The following is a 17,947-nucleotide window of genomic DNA, read 5'->3' on the forward strand; positions in this document are numbered from 1 at the left end:
TGGAGGTGAGCCCAACTATATCTAGTTGGTACCACTCCGCCTCCCGCACTAGCTCCAGTTCCTTCCCCACCAGAGAGGTGATGTTCCACGTCCCCAGAACCAGTCTGCGACACCGAGGATCAGCACGCCCGGATCCCCGCCTTTGCCTACAGCCCATTGGACAAAGCACCCGACTCCGATGCCGACCCCTGCAGGTGGTGAGCCCACAGGGCGGCGACCCCACGTGACCAGTTCGGGCTGTGCCCGGCCGGGCCCCATGGGATAAGGCCTGGTCACCAGACACTCGCCGACGAGCTCCCCTCCCGGGTCTGGCTCCAGCAGGGGGCCCCGGTTTCCCTTTTCCGGGCGAGGTAACTGGGTCATTGTGTGGCCGTATCATGGAGTCTTTGAAAACCAACAATACATTTTTTAGTATCTCTTTATACAACACCGTTTCAGTCATTTGACATCCTGAAGCATAAAACACAGCCACTAAGAAGTTTGACAGTTACATGTAAATAACTGCACTTAAAATGTGTAACTGCATTTCACAATCACATATCCCGGCAAATCCTTTTTTAGATTCATTTTGTAATAGTACAGTTAGTACTGAATAGAGATGGAAGTTCCATTGGAAAGTTGCATATTGCAGGATTGTGTAATACATGATTCTGATCCTTTGATCATAGGTATACTCCATTTCAGCTTTACAAGAGTGCGACATTATCTCAGGATATAAGAGTGGTCGCAATTGAAAGTTGTTTGGCTAAAAGCACTATATAAATGTGTCAGAGCCACTGAACTACTTACAGTAGATTGCTTTCTCACAAGTAAGTTACATCATATTCACATTAACTCAAAAATAAAATAGAGAATGAAGCTACAGTAAATCCTCAAATAGTGTCCGGGATTCTATTTGAAGCCGGGCCTCGGATAATAGCCGGGGGCATGGTCGATTCGGACAAATAAAGGCCGGCCCCCAAATACAAGCCGGAGTAATATTGCCTACCAGTAGGGCTATCAGTCCATGAGCACTAGAAGACATTGTTTCGATTTAACTCAATGAAATAAAAGAGCTCTTCTTAATATTTCATATTGTTGGTTGGTTTAATACTGTTGCCAATGAAAAGTCGTTGTCCTACACCATGGGTCTCCAACACGTTGCTCTCAAGTTACCAGTCGCTTGCCGCCCCCTTCTGAGTAGCTTGCCAAAGGCTGAAGCAGTATACATTTAAACACAATTGTTGCCGCGAGGCATTCCAGCCTACGAATTTAATAAAAAGTAAATAAAAATTAACTCAATTTAGGCTACTTGGGTACGCAAGTAGGTTCCCATGTATTTACAGCACAGCGCACGTTCAATGAATGAATGAAAGCGGCTGCCTTGGCTCGCAATAAACAGACGGGTGGAAATCCCGACACTCTTCCAACTACATAAAACTTAACAGTGAACCATCAAATACCCCCCAGATTTCAGTGCCCATCCGTCCCAACATTTAGCAATAGAATCAAACGGTCCAAAAGTAAATTAAATCCCAAACCAAAGCGAAAATCTTTTGATAGCCTACCGGTATGCTGCTCCAAACGAAATGCACTTTAGGAAAAAAAGATCCTTAACTTGCTGTTATCTACGCTAATTTGTTATTGTTCATGAAGGCGTGTCTGGCAAGTTGTTATTTTATGGATTCTGGACTTGCATGTGATTTATTGTGTTTGAGAATATTTGCAATAAACTAAGTCTGTTAAGACTGACACTATGACTTACCAAACGGTGTTCCTGATTAGCCTACACTAATTGATTTCTGAACGTTTACAGGAAGTGTTGAACAGTGTTGGCCCACTTTAAGTGTAGTCTTTTACTTTATTTCTAAGAATAAAATTCTACAACAGAAGCCTAATAAGAAATAAAGGCCTGCCTTGAATATAAGCCTGCCCCAAATAAAGGCTTTGTGCAGCCTAAGTAAATAAAAGGCCCCGGCCACAATTTGAGGATTTACGGTATATTTCCACTTACCGTGAGGGCTATCTATCTACCCAAAAGTTTTCACTGAGATTTGACAAGTTTCTGACAGTTTCCACTGTGATTTTCCACAGGTTTCATAGAGAGCTTCCACTGCAGCTCACCCTGATTCAAAAGACCTCAACGGGGTCAACGTTTGTGGTGCTCAATGTGCCAAAAATGTACATTTCAAAAACTCAACATCAGTGTCTCTTTCCAAATATACTTTAATGACATGGTTATTCACAAACGTCCACAGATCTTGTTGTGCACGGTTTCATTCACTTTCTATCACAGCATGCCACCTGTTTTTCTGCACAGTCTCAGCCAAAGCATGCCAGCATCCTGGGGGGCAGTGCCAACATTATGTCACTGCTGTAGTTATTGAACGATATTGAAAAAGGAGCACATCTTTGTTAACCATGTTAGTTTTAAAAATCTGAATGCATCAGAAGATGGAAGGGTAACCCATTAATGCCAAATATGAATGTATCCAAGGGGTGCTGATATGTATGTACAGAGACAAATACCATGCTGAAAAAATAGGATAAACAGCATGGAAGATTTTAGTTGCCATTTAATTTTATTCTACATTCCTGTAGAAGAGGAAAGAGAAAGCAGGTTCGTCTGACAGCTTCACTCTTCATCGAGGCCTTTCTGTGATGCAAGAAATGACAAACAAAATAAACAGAAGCAACTGAAGGAGCAACTGACATCGTAAGAGTGTGTGAGTACTTTACATTGTGTATACTTGTTATTTCTGGTGACACACAGTGTTAAGTATTTGTCCAGTGGAGATTTTTAATTCACCACCACTGGCCAACTGCTGTGAAAAAAATACTCCTTTAAAGCAGCAATAATCTTTTATGGAAATCAATAAATTTAATCAAAATCACTGTCATCTTCCTGATTCACACTTCCATCACACACCAAATGCAAAAATAATAAATCTATCAACAGTAAGAATATCAAGCAACGCTTTTTCAAAAGTAATCAAATTGTTCACCTCATGAATAAACCAATCCATTATTTTCAGCATTCAATTAGAACTGTTTTAAAGGGTTGGAATTCCTCTATGTACATCACAAAATTGATCATTTTCCATTTGGGCTATTTCTGAAAGCCTACAGTCATCGCAGAACTGATCATGTTCCTAACACAATATTGCTCATTAGGATGTGTAAGGTGACCTGTCTGGCCATTCTCCTCTGAGTTCTCATTAACGTTTAAGGCGTTTCTGTCTGCAGAACTGCTGCTCACTGAATCTTTTTGTTTTTTGCACCATTCTTTGCAAACTCTAGAGACTAGTGTGTGTAAAAATCCCAGCAGATCAGCAATTTATGCAATACTCAAACCACCCTCTCTGCCACCAACAATCATGGTCAAAGTCACTTAGATCACATTTTTCCCCATTCTGACGGTTGATGTGAACATTAACTGAAGCTCCTGATCCGTATCTACATGATTGTATGCATTGCACTGCTGCCACACAATTGGCTTATTAGATAATCACATGAATAAGTAGGTGTAATAAAGAAAAATGTTCCTAATAAAGTGCTCGGTATATGCTACTTAATGCATTTGTTTAACAATATGTGATGGGATTATGCATGGCACAGGGAGAAAAAAAAAAATCTTCCTAATGCAGTAGTTCACTGACCTTTGACCCCACATCACGGGTCTTGGCGCGCAGCTTGTTGACCTGGGACTCTGCAATGTCGGCCCTCTCCTCTGCCTCATCCAGCTCATGCTGCAGCTTGCGGAACTTGGTCAGATTAGAGTTGGACTGTTCCTCCTGTATCACACAAACACACAACAAATCATTAAAGCCTGACCTACTGTTAGAAACACAGCTTTGTTCTATAGCTGATAATATAGGCTGCAGTTTGTGTGTACAAAACTACTCCCATGATAAGACCACAGGTTGATACTCACAGCCTCCTCTGCAGATCTCTTGTAGGACTTGACCTTTAACTGCAGCTTATCCACCAGATCCTGCAGACGGGCCAAATTCTTACGGTCCTCTTCAGTCTGGGAATTTAGGTGAGATGATCACAAGTTTAATAAAATGTTATGTTATGCTATGTTTGATCGCAATTAAACCAAATGCTATGTCTACAGCATTAAACGGGTAGGATACCTGGTAGGTGAGCTCTTTGATGCGTCTCTCATACTTGCGTATGCCCTTCACAGCATCACTGCCCTTCTTCTGCTCGGCCTCAACCTCATTTTCAAGCTCCTTTACCTGAAGATGTGATTTAATGAATTAGGTGCATATTTAGCCACAATGGGAATCATGCAAGAACCACTCTAAACAAATTTGTTCTTAAATCACTTGTTTGAGTAATTTAAGATAACTTTTTTTCTTAGGTAAGAACATAATTTATGAGTGGTCCCGACCTGTCATGTAAACATTCCATTAATTTCCTACTCCGAACACATTCTATTAATTTCTTAAGGAGAGGCTTGCAGTGCAGTACCTTGGATCAAACTTTTAAATAAGATGTTACAGATATAAACTGAATTGCTTATTTCTTGCCTCGTTTTCAGAAGAATAAGACAAAGTTAATCAACGGTCTGCCATCCCTGCTGTAAAATCTAGCTATGCCAGTTTGACCAGCTTGAAAATTGAGCTCATAAGCTGAGCTGGGTATGAGCTGGTCAACCAGCTAATGCTGGTAGATTGTCTTGGCCATACCCTCTGAATATCCTCATAAAATATACCCTCTTGGTGTCCTATAAAATACTTGTGCTCTGGTTAAATAGTGCTTTGTCATCACGGTAAACAAGATAGTTATATTCTGACCATAGGAAGAGAAGAATAATAATGAGTATCTGCTAATCATTGTCCCTTTGACAATTGTATTTTGATGTATCTAAAGTAAATCCAATCTCTTGGGTACATTGGCCAAGGTTATGCTTTTGATGCAATAAAATGTTAATATTGGGACAGTTAAGTGCGTTGCAGTTGCACAATGAGGGATTTGATTCCGAGGCTGCATTTGGATGGCTCACGTGGAGCAGCATAACTGACCTTGGCTGACATTGTACAGACATTGTGCATTAGACACTGAGACTGTCTTATATAGTACAGTTGTACAGTAGACACTCACCCTGGTTTCCAGTTTCTGCACTTGCTTCTTGCCTCCTTTCATGGCGATTTGCTCAGCTTCATCCAGGCGGTGCTGGAGGTCCTTGATAGTCTGTTCCATGTTCTTCTTCATGCGCTCCAGGTGACTACTTGTGTCCTGCTCCTTCTTTAGCTCCTCTGCCATCATGGCAGCATCAGTGATGGCCTTCTTTGCTTTTTCTTCTGCGTTCCTGCACTCCTGTACAGCCTCTTCCACCTCTGTCTGAAGCTGGGCCGTGTCACCTTCCAGCTTCTTTTTCTGGTTGAGCAGGCTGGTGTTCTATTGTAACAAAAAGGTTACAGATGGAGGAGATGCACACACTTGCACAGTTAATGAAAGCACCCTAAAGATAATCTACCTTACCTGCGAGTGCAGCAGCTGCACCCTCTCACTGACATCCAGCAGCTCTTGTTCAGCCAGTTTCCGGCCTCTTTCTGTCTGCTCCAACAAGGCCCTCAGCTCTTCCAGCTCTGCCTGCATGAGATTGTTGCGTCTCTCTATAATGGCATTGTTTTCTTTCAGATCATCATTGGCATGAAGGGAGTCGTCCAGCTGCAGTTGAGCATCCTAAATGACATGGGAATGAAGACAGGAAGAATATTATAATTATTTTACTGTTCAGGTTTCAATTCCTTCTACTGTTCATATGAATCCTTCACCTCCTAATTAATTAGTTGCATTGAAATGCAGAAAGATCAGATTTACCTTCAGGTGTGCATGGAGGGCTTTGAGCTGCTTCTGAGCCTCAGAGGCCTGTCTGTTGGCCTGACTGAGTTGGATCTCCATCTCATTGAGGTCTCCCTCCATTTTCTTCTTAATCCTGAGAGCCTCATTCCTACTGCGGGTCTCTGCCTCCAGAGAGCTTTGCAGAGTATCCACCACTCTTTGCTGGTTCCTCTTGGCCTGCTCCATCTCTTCATCCTTTTCTGTGAGCTTGCGTTCAATATCTGCTTTCACCTGGTTAAACTCCAGTTGGGCTCTCAGGATCTTGCTTTCTTCATGCTCAAGTGATGCCTGTCAAAAAACAACAGGCTTAATTTATCATAATCACTTTCTTTACCACCAGCTTCACCACCAGTAGCATTGAGCCACATTTTTAAACCAATTTACTTCATCTGAGAAACTAGGTTCTTACCTCTGCCTCTTCAAGAGCAGATTGGATCTCACTTTTCTCCTGCTCTAGTTGTTTTCGTATTTTCTCCAACTCATGGACACTCTTTCCTCCCTCACCAAGTTGCTCCGTGAGATCAGAGATTTCCTCTGAGATGTAAGAATGTATATACAGCAGTCATTTTTTCTAAATAATTGTAGATATGTATGCAAAAATTGCAATTACAGCCTGATCTCTAACCTTGCAGATTTTTGTTTTCACGCTTCAATGTTTCCAGGAGATCCAAGGACTCCTCATAGGAGTTCTTCAGCTTGAAGAGCTCAGTGCTCAGAGATCTGGCCTCCTTTTGGGAGCCTTCCAACTCACTCTGAGACTCTTCATATTTCTGCTTCCACTCTGCCAGGACCTGGTGCAGTTAGAAGTGAGTTATTTACCTCTAGTTCTTCATAATTCTACATATTACTCTACCATATTATGTCAGGATTTCTCATTACCTTATCAAAGTTCCTTTGCTTCTTATCCAGAGCTGCAGCAGCTGCATTGGATCTCTCCATATCCACCATGAGATCTTCAATCTCATTTTGTAGCCTATGTTTGGTCTTCTCTAGGGAGGAACATTTAGCATTGACAGCTTCCACAGCCTCTTCTGCTTCCTGCAGTCTCTGAACCAGTTTCTTCCTGGTATTAAGTTACAGGCAAAGTGACAACGAGAGGATTCAGCATAACATGGCTGAGGTGATTGGTGTACTAGCAGACCAGTATACCACAATGACATTGTAGTTCACCCTTTTTATAGGTGCATTGTCTGCTAACAGACAAACTTTTTGTTCGTCTTACATTTTAGTGGAAACATAAAACAAACAAAAAGCTTATCCGTTAGAAGAGTTGTAGTCCCTAATATAGTTGGTAATACAACCTGGTTGAAAGGTTCAAAATACAAATATACTATATATACACTGTACTATAAACCATATTTACTTTACACTATATGCATTACAATACTTTACTACACTTTTCTTACTTTGCGTCCTCCAGTTCCTCAGTTCTCTGGATGGCATCAGTCTCATACTTGGTTCTCCACTGAGCCACCTCAGAGTTGGCCTTTGAGAGACTGCGCTGCAGCTCAGCCTTTGCTTCCTGCTCTTCCTCATACTGCTCCCTCAGCAGGTCAGAGTCGTGGCGAGCAGACTGCACCGCATGGGCCAGTGCATTTTTTGCCTGAGAGAAAGAAATGGAGAATGCAGCATAAATGATTATGGACAAACAGCCTTGAACAAATTGTGTTCCACTGTCAATACATTACCTTGACTTCTTCCTCTAGTTGTCGCCTGAGGTCCTCAAGCTGCTGGGTGTTGGATTGCTTGCCTCTGGTTAGCTGAGATATGAGAGACTCCCTCTCTTCCATTTGTCTGGAAAGCTCCCCTTTGGTAGATAAAATAGGAGTTATGAGTATTTAAATTGACCGCATTGTTTTTGTAAACTAGATATTAGACATTACGTACCGTTCTCAGTCTGCAGCTTTGCTTTGTGCATGTTGAAGTCATTTATGCTGCGCTGGCTTTCCTCAAATTTGGCCCTATATTCATTCAACTGATCTTCAAGTGTTCTGCACATTTTCTCAAAGTTTCCCTTGAAATATATATATTTTTTAGATTAAAATATGCTCAGGTGCATAGAATCCAAAATATGTTATAGATATACCGTATCAATAAATCATGAAGATAATATTTACCTTGGTCTTGATGATCTGCTCCATATTGGAGACCACATCATCCAGCTCAAGTCTGAGCTCACTCTTCTCCTTCTCCAACTTCTGCTTTACTCGCTGCAGGTTGTCGATCTGCTCCCCAAGGTCAGCCACACTATCAGCTTGCTTCTTCCTCAGTGTAGCTGCGGTGGCCTCGTGCTGCAGGGTGGCCTCTTCGAGGTCTCTGCGTAATTTTTGTAACTCGGCCTCCCTCTTCTTGTTCATTTCAATCTGGGCAGAGGTGGCCCCACCTGCCTCCTCCAGTCTCTCACTGATCTCCTCCAGCTCTCTGGACAAGTCTGCCCTCTGTTTCTCCACCTTGGCACGGGCAGCTCTCTCAGCCTCCAGTTCTTCCTCAAGCTCCTCTATACGGGCCTGGCATATTGAGAAATTGAAAGGTTCCAATAAGTAGATAAGTAGAATGACTTGCTTCCGTAGGAGTATATGGTTAAACTTGTCGCAATATTACCTGCAGCTCCTTAAGTTTCTTCTGGAGCTGGATGCTCACTGTCTGTTCATCTTCAACCTTACTATTAAGCTGGCTGATCTCAAAATCCTTCCTGTGATTAAAAGGTGTGTTAACATTTAAAAAACATGTTATTTCAATTGTAAATCTTAAATTAGGGGAGTTAATTTACTTCTTCAGCCTCTCTTCCATCTGCTGCCTGTCATTCTCCAGGTCCATGACATTCTCCTGGGTCAGCTTCAGGTCTCCTTCCAGCTTCCTCTTGGCTCTCTCAAGATCCATTCTGATCTTCTTCTCCTGTTCCAGAGATCCTTCAAGCTGGGAATGGAATAAATCATGAGACTTATTACAACTGCATTACAGTTAGGATTTATCCAAATGATTATGCATGTATTCCATACTGTAGCTTATGTCACCATACATGTTAATTGTACTTGGAAAGTAAGTTTTTTAGGCATTCTCTCTTCTAAGTAATCCAATACTTGTATCTCGGTTGCTTACATCATCCACTTGTTGCTCCAGCTTGACTTTGGCCTTTGTCAGAGTGTTGACTTTGTCTTCCTCACTCTGCAGGTCATCCAGGGTTTGCTGGTGAGCCTCCTGTAGAGCCTTCTTCTCCTTGGTCAACTTGGCGATTATTTCATCCAGAGCTGCCATTTCCTCAGTCAGGTTTTTCACCTGTAAACACAGAGAGAGTCAGCAGACCATCATCCAGATCTAGTGAGTGTTAAAGAATGGGACGCAAAGTGAGCACTGACCTTGTTCTCAGTGGCATGCTTCTCCTTCTCCACTTTAGCCAGAGTGAGCTCCAGATCATCAATGTCTTTCTTGAGCTCAGAGCACTCATCTTCCAGCTTCCTCTTCTTAGCAGTCAGTTCTGCGTTCATCTCCTCCTCATCATCCAGTCTCTCGGTCAGCTCTTTGGCCTTGGCCTCCATCTGGATCTTGGTCTTGATAAGCTGGTCACATCTTTCCTCAGCATCACAAAGATTATCTTGTTCCTGTGATGATATTTGGAAAATAACCCAAGCTGAATGTTATATCATCTTTTTTTTTCATCAATACTGTGGTTGTAGATCAATTACAGTCAATAGATGTTTTAAGAGACATTTAACTATGAACTTACAGCCTGGACTTGAAGCTGAAGGTCATTCTTCTCTTGGAGAAGGGAGACCATCTTCTCTTCAAGCTCTTTTCTCCTTGCTTCAGACTTGGCATAGGCTTCTTTCAGCTTCAGAAACTCTTCTTTCATATTGGCCATCTCCTTCTCAGCTTCAGCAGACTTCAGCAAAGGCTTGATCTTAAAGAAGAGCTTCATCCAAGGCCAATTCTTCACACTCATGAAAGCACGCAGGTTCCATTGGATCACAAGCAAGGCATCCCTGCAATTCATTATAAAAGCAATTTAGAAGGTCTTATGGGATTCCTTAGGAAATGAGTCAATTTTATGTTAATCATACATTACAACTGTTACATTATCTTTGTTCTAAATGAAAAGCCTATTACACAAATCACACAAAACGCAATATAAATGCCTAATAAGACAGAATGTGCAGACCTTTGTTCAACCATCTTTTGGTACTCAATTCTTGCAAGAAGACCACGGGACTTGGCCTGGATTCCAGTGATAATGAGAGACAAACGGTCATCTCTCATCTCCTCCAGCTGACCAAGTAGACCAGCTTTGAAGAACACCTTAGAGTTATGGAAAAAGTATGAAAACACATCAATATTCAGTCATTTTCAAAGCATATATTTATGTATTTATCATATAATTCCTGGGATTTTTCGAATTTGGAATTCCCAATTAAATTGTTGAGTCTGTCTCAGTCCTATAGTGTTCACCATAAATACAGGAGAGCACGGACAAGCAAACAGACAGCTTCTCCGTACAAACAGTGCCTGCTAAATTTTCTCCTCTGAAGTGTGTCCCTCACTCTCAGCCACTGATTTTACTCAGTCCATCTCTGAGCTGTTAGTCAAAGGTGGGCACTTAATTTGCAGTTGTGGCAAAGGCTTGCTGAAGGCATGGGTTCGAGGTCACATTTCAGTTCATTGGTCTTTTTCTTTTCTACACAAATTTCAGGGAGGAATACTTTAGAATGCTTGTCTTACCTTGGTGTGTCCAAATCTATACTGAGTGTGGTCAATGTCCAATGACCCCAGCAGTTTTTCAGCACCTTTTTTGCTGTCTATGAACTGCCCCTCTGGGATTGCCGCAGGATTTAAAATGCGGTATCTGTAAATGACAATGAATTCTGAAGCTACTAGATGAAGTATGACTTCTACACCTAAAATGTATTCTATTTTTTTTGGGGTAGACGTATCACAAGAGAAGTAATAATTGGGTAAAGCTTAAAGGTACAATATGTCATTTTGGACTCCTAACAGTCAAGAGAAAGTTACAGATAATGTTTTTGTTATTTCATAAATTAGGTAACATTTAACAACTAAACTAAAACTAAACTAAAAATGCTTTCATACCTTTGTTTGAAGTCTCCATACAGGATCCTGTTGGGGAAGCCCTTTCTGCAGATCCTGATGCCTTCCAGCACACCGTTACAGCGCAGCTGGTGCATGACCAGAGGGTTATCCATGGCCCCAGGAGTCTTAGTCTCATTGGGGATGATGCAGCGCACAAAATGAGGGTGAGTGGATCTCAAGTTGGTCATCAGCTTATTCAGATTCTCCTGTACAAAAGAGAATAGAAAATAGAAAAAGATACATCAAGCATTATTGGTGTGACACTGTTGGGGGCTCTTTCTTTAAATGTGGAAATATGAAATGTAGTGCAAAATAGTAATTTTCTGTTCACTGACTTTGATAGTGTATAATAAAATGATACATCAGAAATGGTTAGACTCACTCTGTGGAGAGCAGAGACTGTTTGGAAAGAGGAGCCCTTCTTCTTTCCACCTTTTCCTCCCTTTTCTTGTGCTGAATTATTAAGTTAAAAAGTGTTAATCATACATGCCTATGGAAAATCAGCATGTAGTATCCTGTTGCATATCTACTTAGTGAGATCAGTATTCTCTCTTGGTCTCTCTTAACCATTTCCCCATTCTGATGGTTCATGTGAACATCGGCATGATTGTATGCTTTGCACTGTTGCCACACAATTGGCTGATTCGATAATCACAAGAATAAGTAGGTGTAATAAAGTAAAAATGTTCCAAATAAAGTGCTCAGTGAGTGAATGTATATTTCAATCTGGCAAGTGTTACCTGAATCAGCACTAGCATAGTTTGCGAACAAGTTTGCCAGCATCTTGAGAGTAGACTTCTGGTACAGCCCCACAACAGTCTCATTCAGAGGATCTTTGTTCTTGACCAGCCAGTTTATGATGTTGTAGTCTACAGTACCAGCATAATGAACCAGGGAAAAGTGAGCCTCTGGCTTCCCCTTGACAATCCTGGGTTTCTGGAAGTTGGCAGACTTTCCCAGGTGGTTGTCATAGAGCTTGGCTTTGAAGGTTATATCACTGGCCTTAGGGAACATGCACTCCTCTTCAAGGATAGACATGATGCCCATGGGCTACAGGGAATAATGTATGGAAGGCATATTATATGAAATATATGATGTTACATGTGAATTTAAATATTTTAAGATGTGAAAAGAAAATGATACATGGAACAATGGACAATGTGACTTTTGCAAAGTAAATCAAATACTTGCTAGACATTTACTTGTTCCTACCTTCTCAATCAGGTCAATGCAAGCCTGTAAGTCCATGCCAAAGTCAATGAACTCCCACTCAATTCCCTCTTTCTTGTACTCCTCCTGCTCCAGTACGAACATGTGGTGGTTGAAAAACTGTTGCAGTTTCTCATTGGTGAAGTTGATGCACAGCTGCTCAAAGGTGTTGAACTGCAATAAAAGAGAAAACCCCCTAAACAATCTTTAATGAAGTTCTATTCATTAAAATGCAATTAAGCTGCTTTATTTTTGGGGTTTAGGGAAGCCGGTCATTTTTTACCCTTAGGACAATGGGAGTATACAGAATGTTAAGACTACACAAGGGTTAAGAACCACTCCTCAGATTTAGTTAAAAAAATGTAGCTTTTAACAAACCCAGGAAGCTCACCTCAAAGATCTCAAAACCAGCAATGTCCAGGACACCAATGAAATACTGCCGAGGCTGCTTGGTGTCCAGAGACTGGTTGATTCTCACCACCATCCAGAGGAACATCTTCTCATACACTGACTTTGACAGAGCACCAATGGCATAGTTCACCTGTGTAGACAGAGAAATACAAATAAATGAATTAATAGGCCTTGTGTTACCTAAGCAAACTTTTAGTTTTTAGTCAAATTGTCATTCATAATTGGGATGTGAAAGGTTAAAGTGTTGTTGTCCATATGCATTATTCTCATTATTCACATAATATTCTCATTATATTTCCTTTTAGATATATATAAAATTGTGCTCTGCCCTGATTGGCATTGCTTCTATTTTTATATGAGTGACTGAATAAGTGTGAGCGAAATACAAAATCTCACAGGCCGGGAAGTTCCTCCTACAGGCCTTGAGATAGAAAGATATTAAAAAAGGGAGGATTTCTTATCGAATTAGGTAGTTGTCCTTGTAACAGGCACGCAAAGGTTTGCACAGTCCCTCTTGCAGGTTATAAAGGACTGTACATTCAAAATTGTGCCTTTATTCCACTTGAACATTTTGTATTGAATAGAAAATATAATAGACATTTAATGCTAAATGTTGAATGTTTTTTTTCTTTATATACTTTCACAGTACTGAAACAGTTAAAAAAATTGATATTGGCCTCTTTTATAACATCCCAATTTAGAGCTATGGTTCATATCTCACCTGCTGGACATTTTGTCCTTTGGTGACCCACTCATTTCCTACTTTGACCCTTGGATGACAGAGACCCTTGATGAGGTCAGCAGAATTTAGGCCCATCAGATAAGCAGACTTGTCAGCATCTTTGAGAGTAAGACAAAGTTCATGTCAAAAGAGTGACTCAGACCATGTATTCAGGGAATCAGGCATATTCCAGATTAGTTTGACCAGTTTACTGTGCTTTCATTATTGATCAGGAGCCATGAGACTCACCCTCAGTGCCATCTGCCTCTGCCTGCTCCTCACGCTGCTTCTGTTTGAACTTCATGTTTCCATAATGCATGATGGCCCCAACCATTTTGTAAATGCCGTTCTTCTCCTCCTGGGTGAAGCCCAACACATCAAAGGCATCCTACAGGAGAGAAACAAAAGGCCAGTCTGTTGGAGTCGGTTACATCTTTATTTTCTGTCAGTGTTAACTGTTATTATTCACTCACATCAGTGGCTATCAACTCTTCTGCATCATCGATGGAAGCTACGGTCGTCTCTCCTTGGGAGATGAAGGCGTAGTCATAGGGGTTGTTGGTGATGAGCATCATTTCTAATGAAAAGTAAACATAGTTGACATTTATTTCTTCCTTGTAGTACAATTGTAGGGTATATTCAGTACAATACAGATATCAGTGCTCACCCAGCAGCTCTGGTTTCTTTTGGGACAAGATCTGGTAAAAGATGTGATAGTCTCTCTCAGCCCTCAGCTGGAAAGTCACACGAGACTTCTCAAGAAGGTCTGTACAAAACAGTCACAATGATTATCTTCCATGTCTTAAAATCTTACACTAATTTTTCAAAGATTGAGTGGATATATTATATTTGTGCATTTACTTACATGTCTCAATATCAGCAGAAGCTAGTTTCCCACTGGCCGCAAAATGGATTCGAATGAACTTTCCCTGATAAACAATTTAAAAATATAATAAGACTCACATCCTTTTTATGTTTTGTTGTTCATGTTTAGTCTGTTGTGGCAGCAGAGACTCACAAATCTGGAAGAGTTGTCATTTCTGATGGTCTTGGCATTACCAAAGGCTTCCAGAGCTGGGTTGGCCTGGATGATTTGATCCTCCAGGGTACCCTAAGAATGAGCAGTGTTTTTAGCTTGTACAATCTTTTCATTTTTTAAATCTTTTCAATCGAGAATTTAAGAATGGGATCAGGACGGGCACACCTTTTTTTCAGAAGCAGCATCTCTCTTTATTCCTCCAGCAGCAATGCTGGCAAAGTACTGGATGACTCTCTTAGTGTTCACAGTCTTCCCAGCACCGGATTCTCCACTGGGGACACAAGTAAATATATAAAAAGTCTGTTATATATTTTCTTTAGAATTGCTTTTTGAAATGTTTGAAGTGTTACACAAACAGGACCAAGCTTCGCCAATCTGTAGCATATTCTGATCATTCAAAAGCAACAAAATGCATTAAGCCCAAATGCAGTTCAAAGCAGTGTAGAAAACTAGATATAATCACAGTCCAAGTAGATATAATGGTTCTGTGACTTAATGAGGCAAGGACATGCATTCTGATCTGAAACCTGCATATACTGTATGTATGCAATATTTCTGAGGTATAAGATGATTCCAAAAGGATGAAGAGATACTGTTAATCATCCAATTTCCTGACGAAGATAAGAGTTGAAGCCAGAGCTACTGACGAAAACATGTGACAATGCAATTATCCATTGATAATGGAATTGCTCATTGCAATGGCAGTATTATGCAAAATAACTGCATTTCAAACTGCATTGCAACCACAATGTTAGTGATTTCAGTGATCACCAAAACAAAAAGAATACTTTGTGTTGTCCTATGTGGGGCATATTATAGGAGTGGTGAGGAATAAGTGTGCCAGTAGGGGGCAATATATTTTTTTCCTAGTTTGTGCAACATTGTCACTAAGAGTTCTACTCAGCAATGTGACTAAGGATCTGTATGATTATCCATATAATGGAGGCAGTATTAATAAGTGTTAACAGACTGCACTATCAATATATCCACAATCATGATGCTAGTATTTTACAGATAGAATATACAGATTAAACAACCTAATAGAACTGCTGGGCTGCAAACTCAAAAGCCCAGGTCAGGCATGCATGCACTGTCATTGATTTTCAAACAAATACAAAAAGATATATAAAAAACCATTGTAATTAATACTTGCAGGTTATAATATGCCTACTATATGCACATAGTCTATGTAGTGGCTTCAACACCACTTGAGCATAAACTTATACCATATACTGTTTAAAACGAAATATTGCACAACCCTATCAAAAACTGACATGCCTTTGACAGACAAGGTCAAGTTTAGACAGCACAATTAATAAACTTCTGTACATGCAAGAGCAATGTTAGCCGCTTAATCTCAAACATTTTCATTAATTTTTAGTATACTTATATGCAGCCATAGATATGCTTAGCCAGCTCTCAATCTTTGCAGGATTTATTGTGGCACCCTGTGAGCATGTTAGACCATATCAGCTGCTTTACAATCCAGTCTGGGTCATCCAAAATGTTATGTAGCCTCAGCTAATACCAAGATGCATAATGCTGTTCACCATCAATCTGCCCTCATCCTCAAACCAGCCTTCAAAGTTTCTAACTCTTCCTCCTTGTTGTCAGGAATCACCAGCTGAATAGCACCAAAAACCCTGAAGTCAGAATTTGACGCACTGTTAACCAGTTTTATAAAGGTACTGTCATTATGTACAGTAAATCACATAGAGCAGAATTAAATTAAATAAAGTTGCATCTGCTCATCAAATTGCTTTAAATAACAGTTCCCACCTTTTACTATATAGTAAATGCAGTGGTATTGATTTTCTCATTCTCATTGTCTAAATTTCCTTCTTGTTCAGCTGTAGACAACCCTGGCCCTGGAGAGCTGCAAGGTGTGCTGGCTTTTGTTGTTTCTCATTACTTAATTGACCAGTCAGATCATTTGATTGCACAGTTAAGTTTTACATTACATTAACATTAATGGCATTTGGCAGACGCTCTTATCCAGAGTGACGTACAGTTGATTAGACTAAGCAGGAGACAATCCTCCCCTGGAGCAATGCAGGGTTAAGGGCCTTGCTCAAGGGCCCAACGGCTGTGCGGATCTTATTGTGCCTACACCGGGATTCGAACCACCAACCTTGTGAGTCCCAGTCATTTACCTTAACCACTATGCTACAGGCCCCACCCACGGTCACGGTTTTTTTGATGTGAATTGAAGGTGAAAACAAAAACCAGCACACCCAGCACCTCTTCAGGACCAAGGTTACCGCCTCCTAGTTTATAGCAAAAAAGGGAAATAACAGAGATTCAAATGGAAACCTCCAAACAGGATGGATGGACTTACGTGATGAGAATTGACTGGTTTTCTCTATCTGAAAGTGAAAAAGCATTATTATCACAGTGCACTTCTAGGCAATGTCAGACCATTTTTCAACATCATATGACTATGCCGATGCGGTAAAAAAAAGGAGGCTTGGTTGTCAAAAGTCGCATAAAGCTTCGCCCTCGCGCCCATTATTTGTTTTTACACACAAAGTTTTTACCTGTCAGCATGTACTGATAGGCATTGTCAGAGATGGAGAAGATGTGAGGAGGAGCCTCACTCCTTTTCTTTCCTCTGTAAGCGATGACCACCTCTTGATTGTACACTGGCAACCACTTATAGGGGTTGACAGTGACACAGAACAGCCCTGAGTAGGTCTGAAAGAAAGAGTCATAGGTCATGTCATCAGGTAGCATTTTAGCCTACTCCAGTGTAAGTGAATGGGAGTGCTGTAGATCGATACTCACATAGATCATCCAGGCTGCATAACGCTCTTTGAGGTTAAACAGCACAGCAGGCTCATGCAGGAAGGTAAACATCGCCATGTCCTCAATCTTGTCAAATTTGGGCGGGTTTTGAGGATGGACGTCCACCTCCTTCACTGTAACGGTCTAAGAAAAGTAGTATTGAGATCAGCATAACTCAATTTAATACCTCCCAAAAAATATCACAGCAATTAATTCAAGTTTTATTGTGAGTATTACATTTTCCAGTCCTATTCAAATTTCAATGCCCCTCAAGACAGTTGCCCTTACTTTGCCATTCTGAGTTTCAGCGGTGACTTTGTCACCTTCGCGGCTAATGATGGAGGCCTTAACAAACTCCTCCACCGGGTCAGGCACAAAGCATTCCTTCTTCATGTCGAAGGGGCGAGTCTGTGCCTCCAGACGTTCCCGGTCTGACTTGCGCAGGTATGGGGCCGCAGCCCCAAAGTCTGACAGATCCCCCATTTCTAACCAACCAAGAAGACATTTTTCATTTCTCAGCGCAATTATTAGTGCATTTATGTTCGATTTATATATTTTAGCTCCATTTTAAACCTTTTGTTATGTATATTACATTCGCTTACCTCTTAATGAATCCTTGAATAGAAGATCAGCAGCGAGCTGGGCTTGTAGTGACAAAAAAAAAAAGAGAAATTTATGAGAAAATGAGAGAGAAAACAATGACTGGTATTTCCACAGCTTTCTGCACAGTAATGCTTCTTTGCCTTTGCAGCAGATGGCAGCAAAGGAAAATAGATGCCCTTTCAGCTCAGCGAGCCTAGGGGCCAACACCTGTGCACAATAACTGCCTTCTTTTAGACAGGCTAAATGTTATAACAGACATAACA

At 40.9% G+C, this 17,947-nt stretch overlaps 1 protein-coding gene across 1 annotated transcript; it reads right to left on the reverse strand.

Annotated features, from left to right (window-relative positions):
• Window positions 1–2,476: 2,476 nt before the first annotated feature.
• LOC133136560 (myosin-7-like) lies at window positions 2,477–17,564 on the reverse strand. Its single transcript, XM_061254174.1, has 37 exons — window positions 17,370–17,564; window positions 17,082–17,225; window positions 16,835–16,991; window positions 16,636–16,663; window positions 14,463–14,568; window positions 14,277–14,369; window positions 14,124–14,187; window positions 13,926–14,024; window positions 13,732–13,835; window positions 13,508–13,646; window positions 13,259–13,377; window positions 12,518–12,667; window positions 12,130–12,300; window positions 11,658–11,967; window positions 11,300–11,370; window positions 10,918–11,123; window positions 10,549–10,672; window positions 9,992–10,128; window positions 9,560–9,815; window positions 9,192–9,434; window positions 8,935–9,111; window positions 8,606–8,751; window positions 8,437–8,527; window positions 7,953–8,342; window positions 7,723–7,849; window positions 7,524–7,642; window positions 7,242–7,438; window positions 6,715–6,898; window positions 6,461–6,626; window positions 6,245–6,369; window positions 5,815–6,123; window positions 5,473–5,676; window positions 5,092–5,388; window positions 4,119–4,223; window positions 3,914–4,009; window positions 3,639–3,773; window positions 2,477–2,635 (listed from the first exon to the last, which is right to left on the reverse strand). Exons 1-37 carry the CDS (start codon window positions 17,562–17,564, stop codon window positions 2,615–2,617), a joined length of 5,805 nt encoding a protein of 1,934 aa, XP_061110158.1. The 3' UTR covers window positions 2,477–2,614.
• Window positions 17,565–17,947: the final 383 nt, after the last annotated feature.

The sequence above is a fragment of the Conger conger genome, chromosome 9, assembly GCF_963514075.1.
Source record: "Conger conger chromosome 9, fConCon1.1, whole genome shotgun sequence".
Lineage (NCBI taxonomy): Eukaryota > Metazoa > Chordata > Actinopteri > Anguilliformes > Congridae > Conger > Conger conger.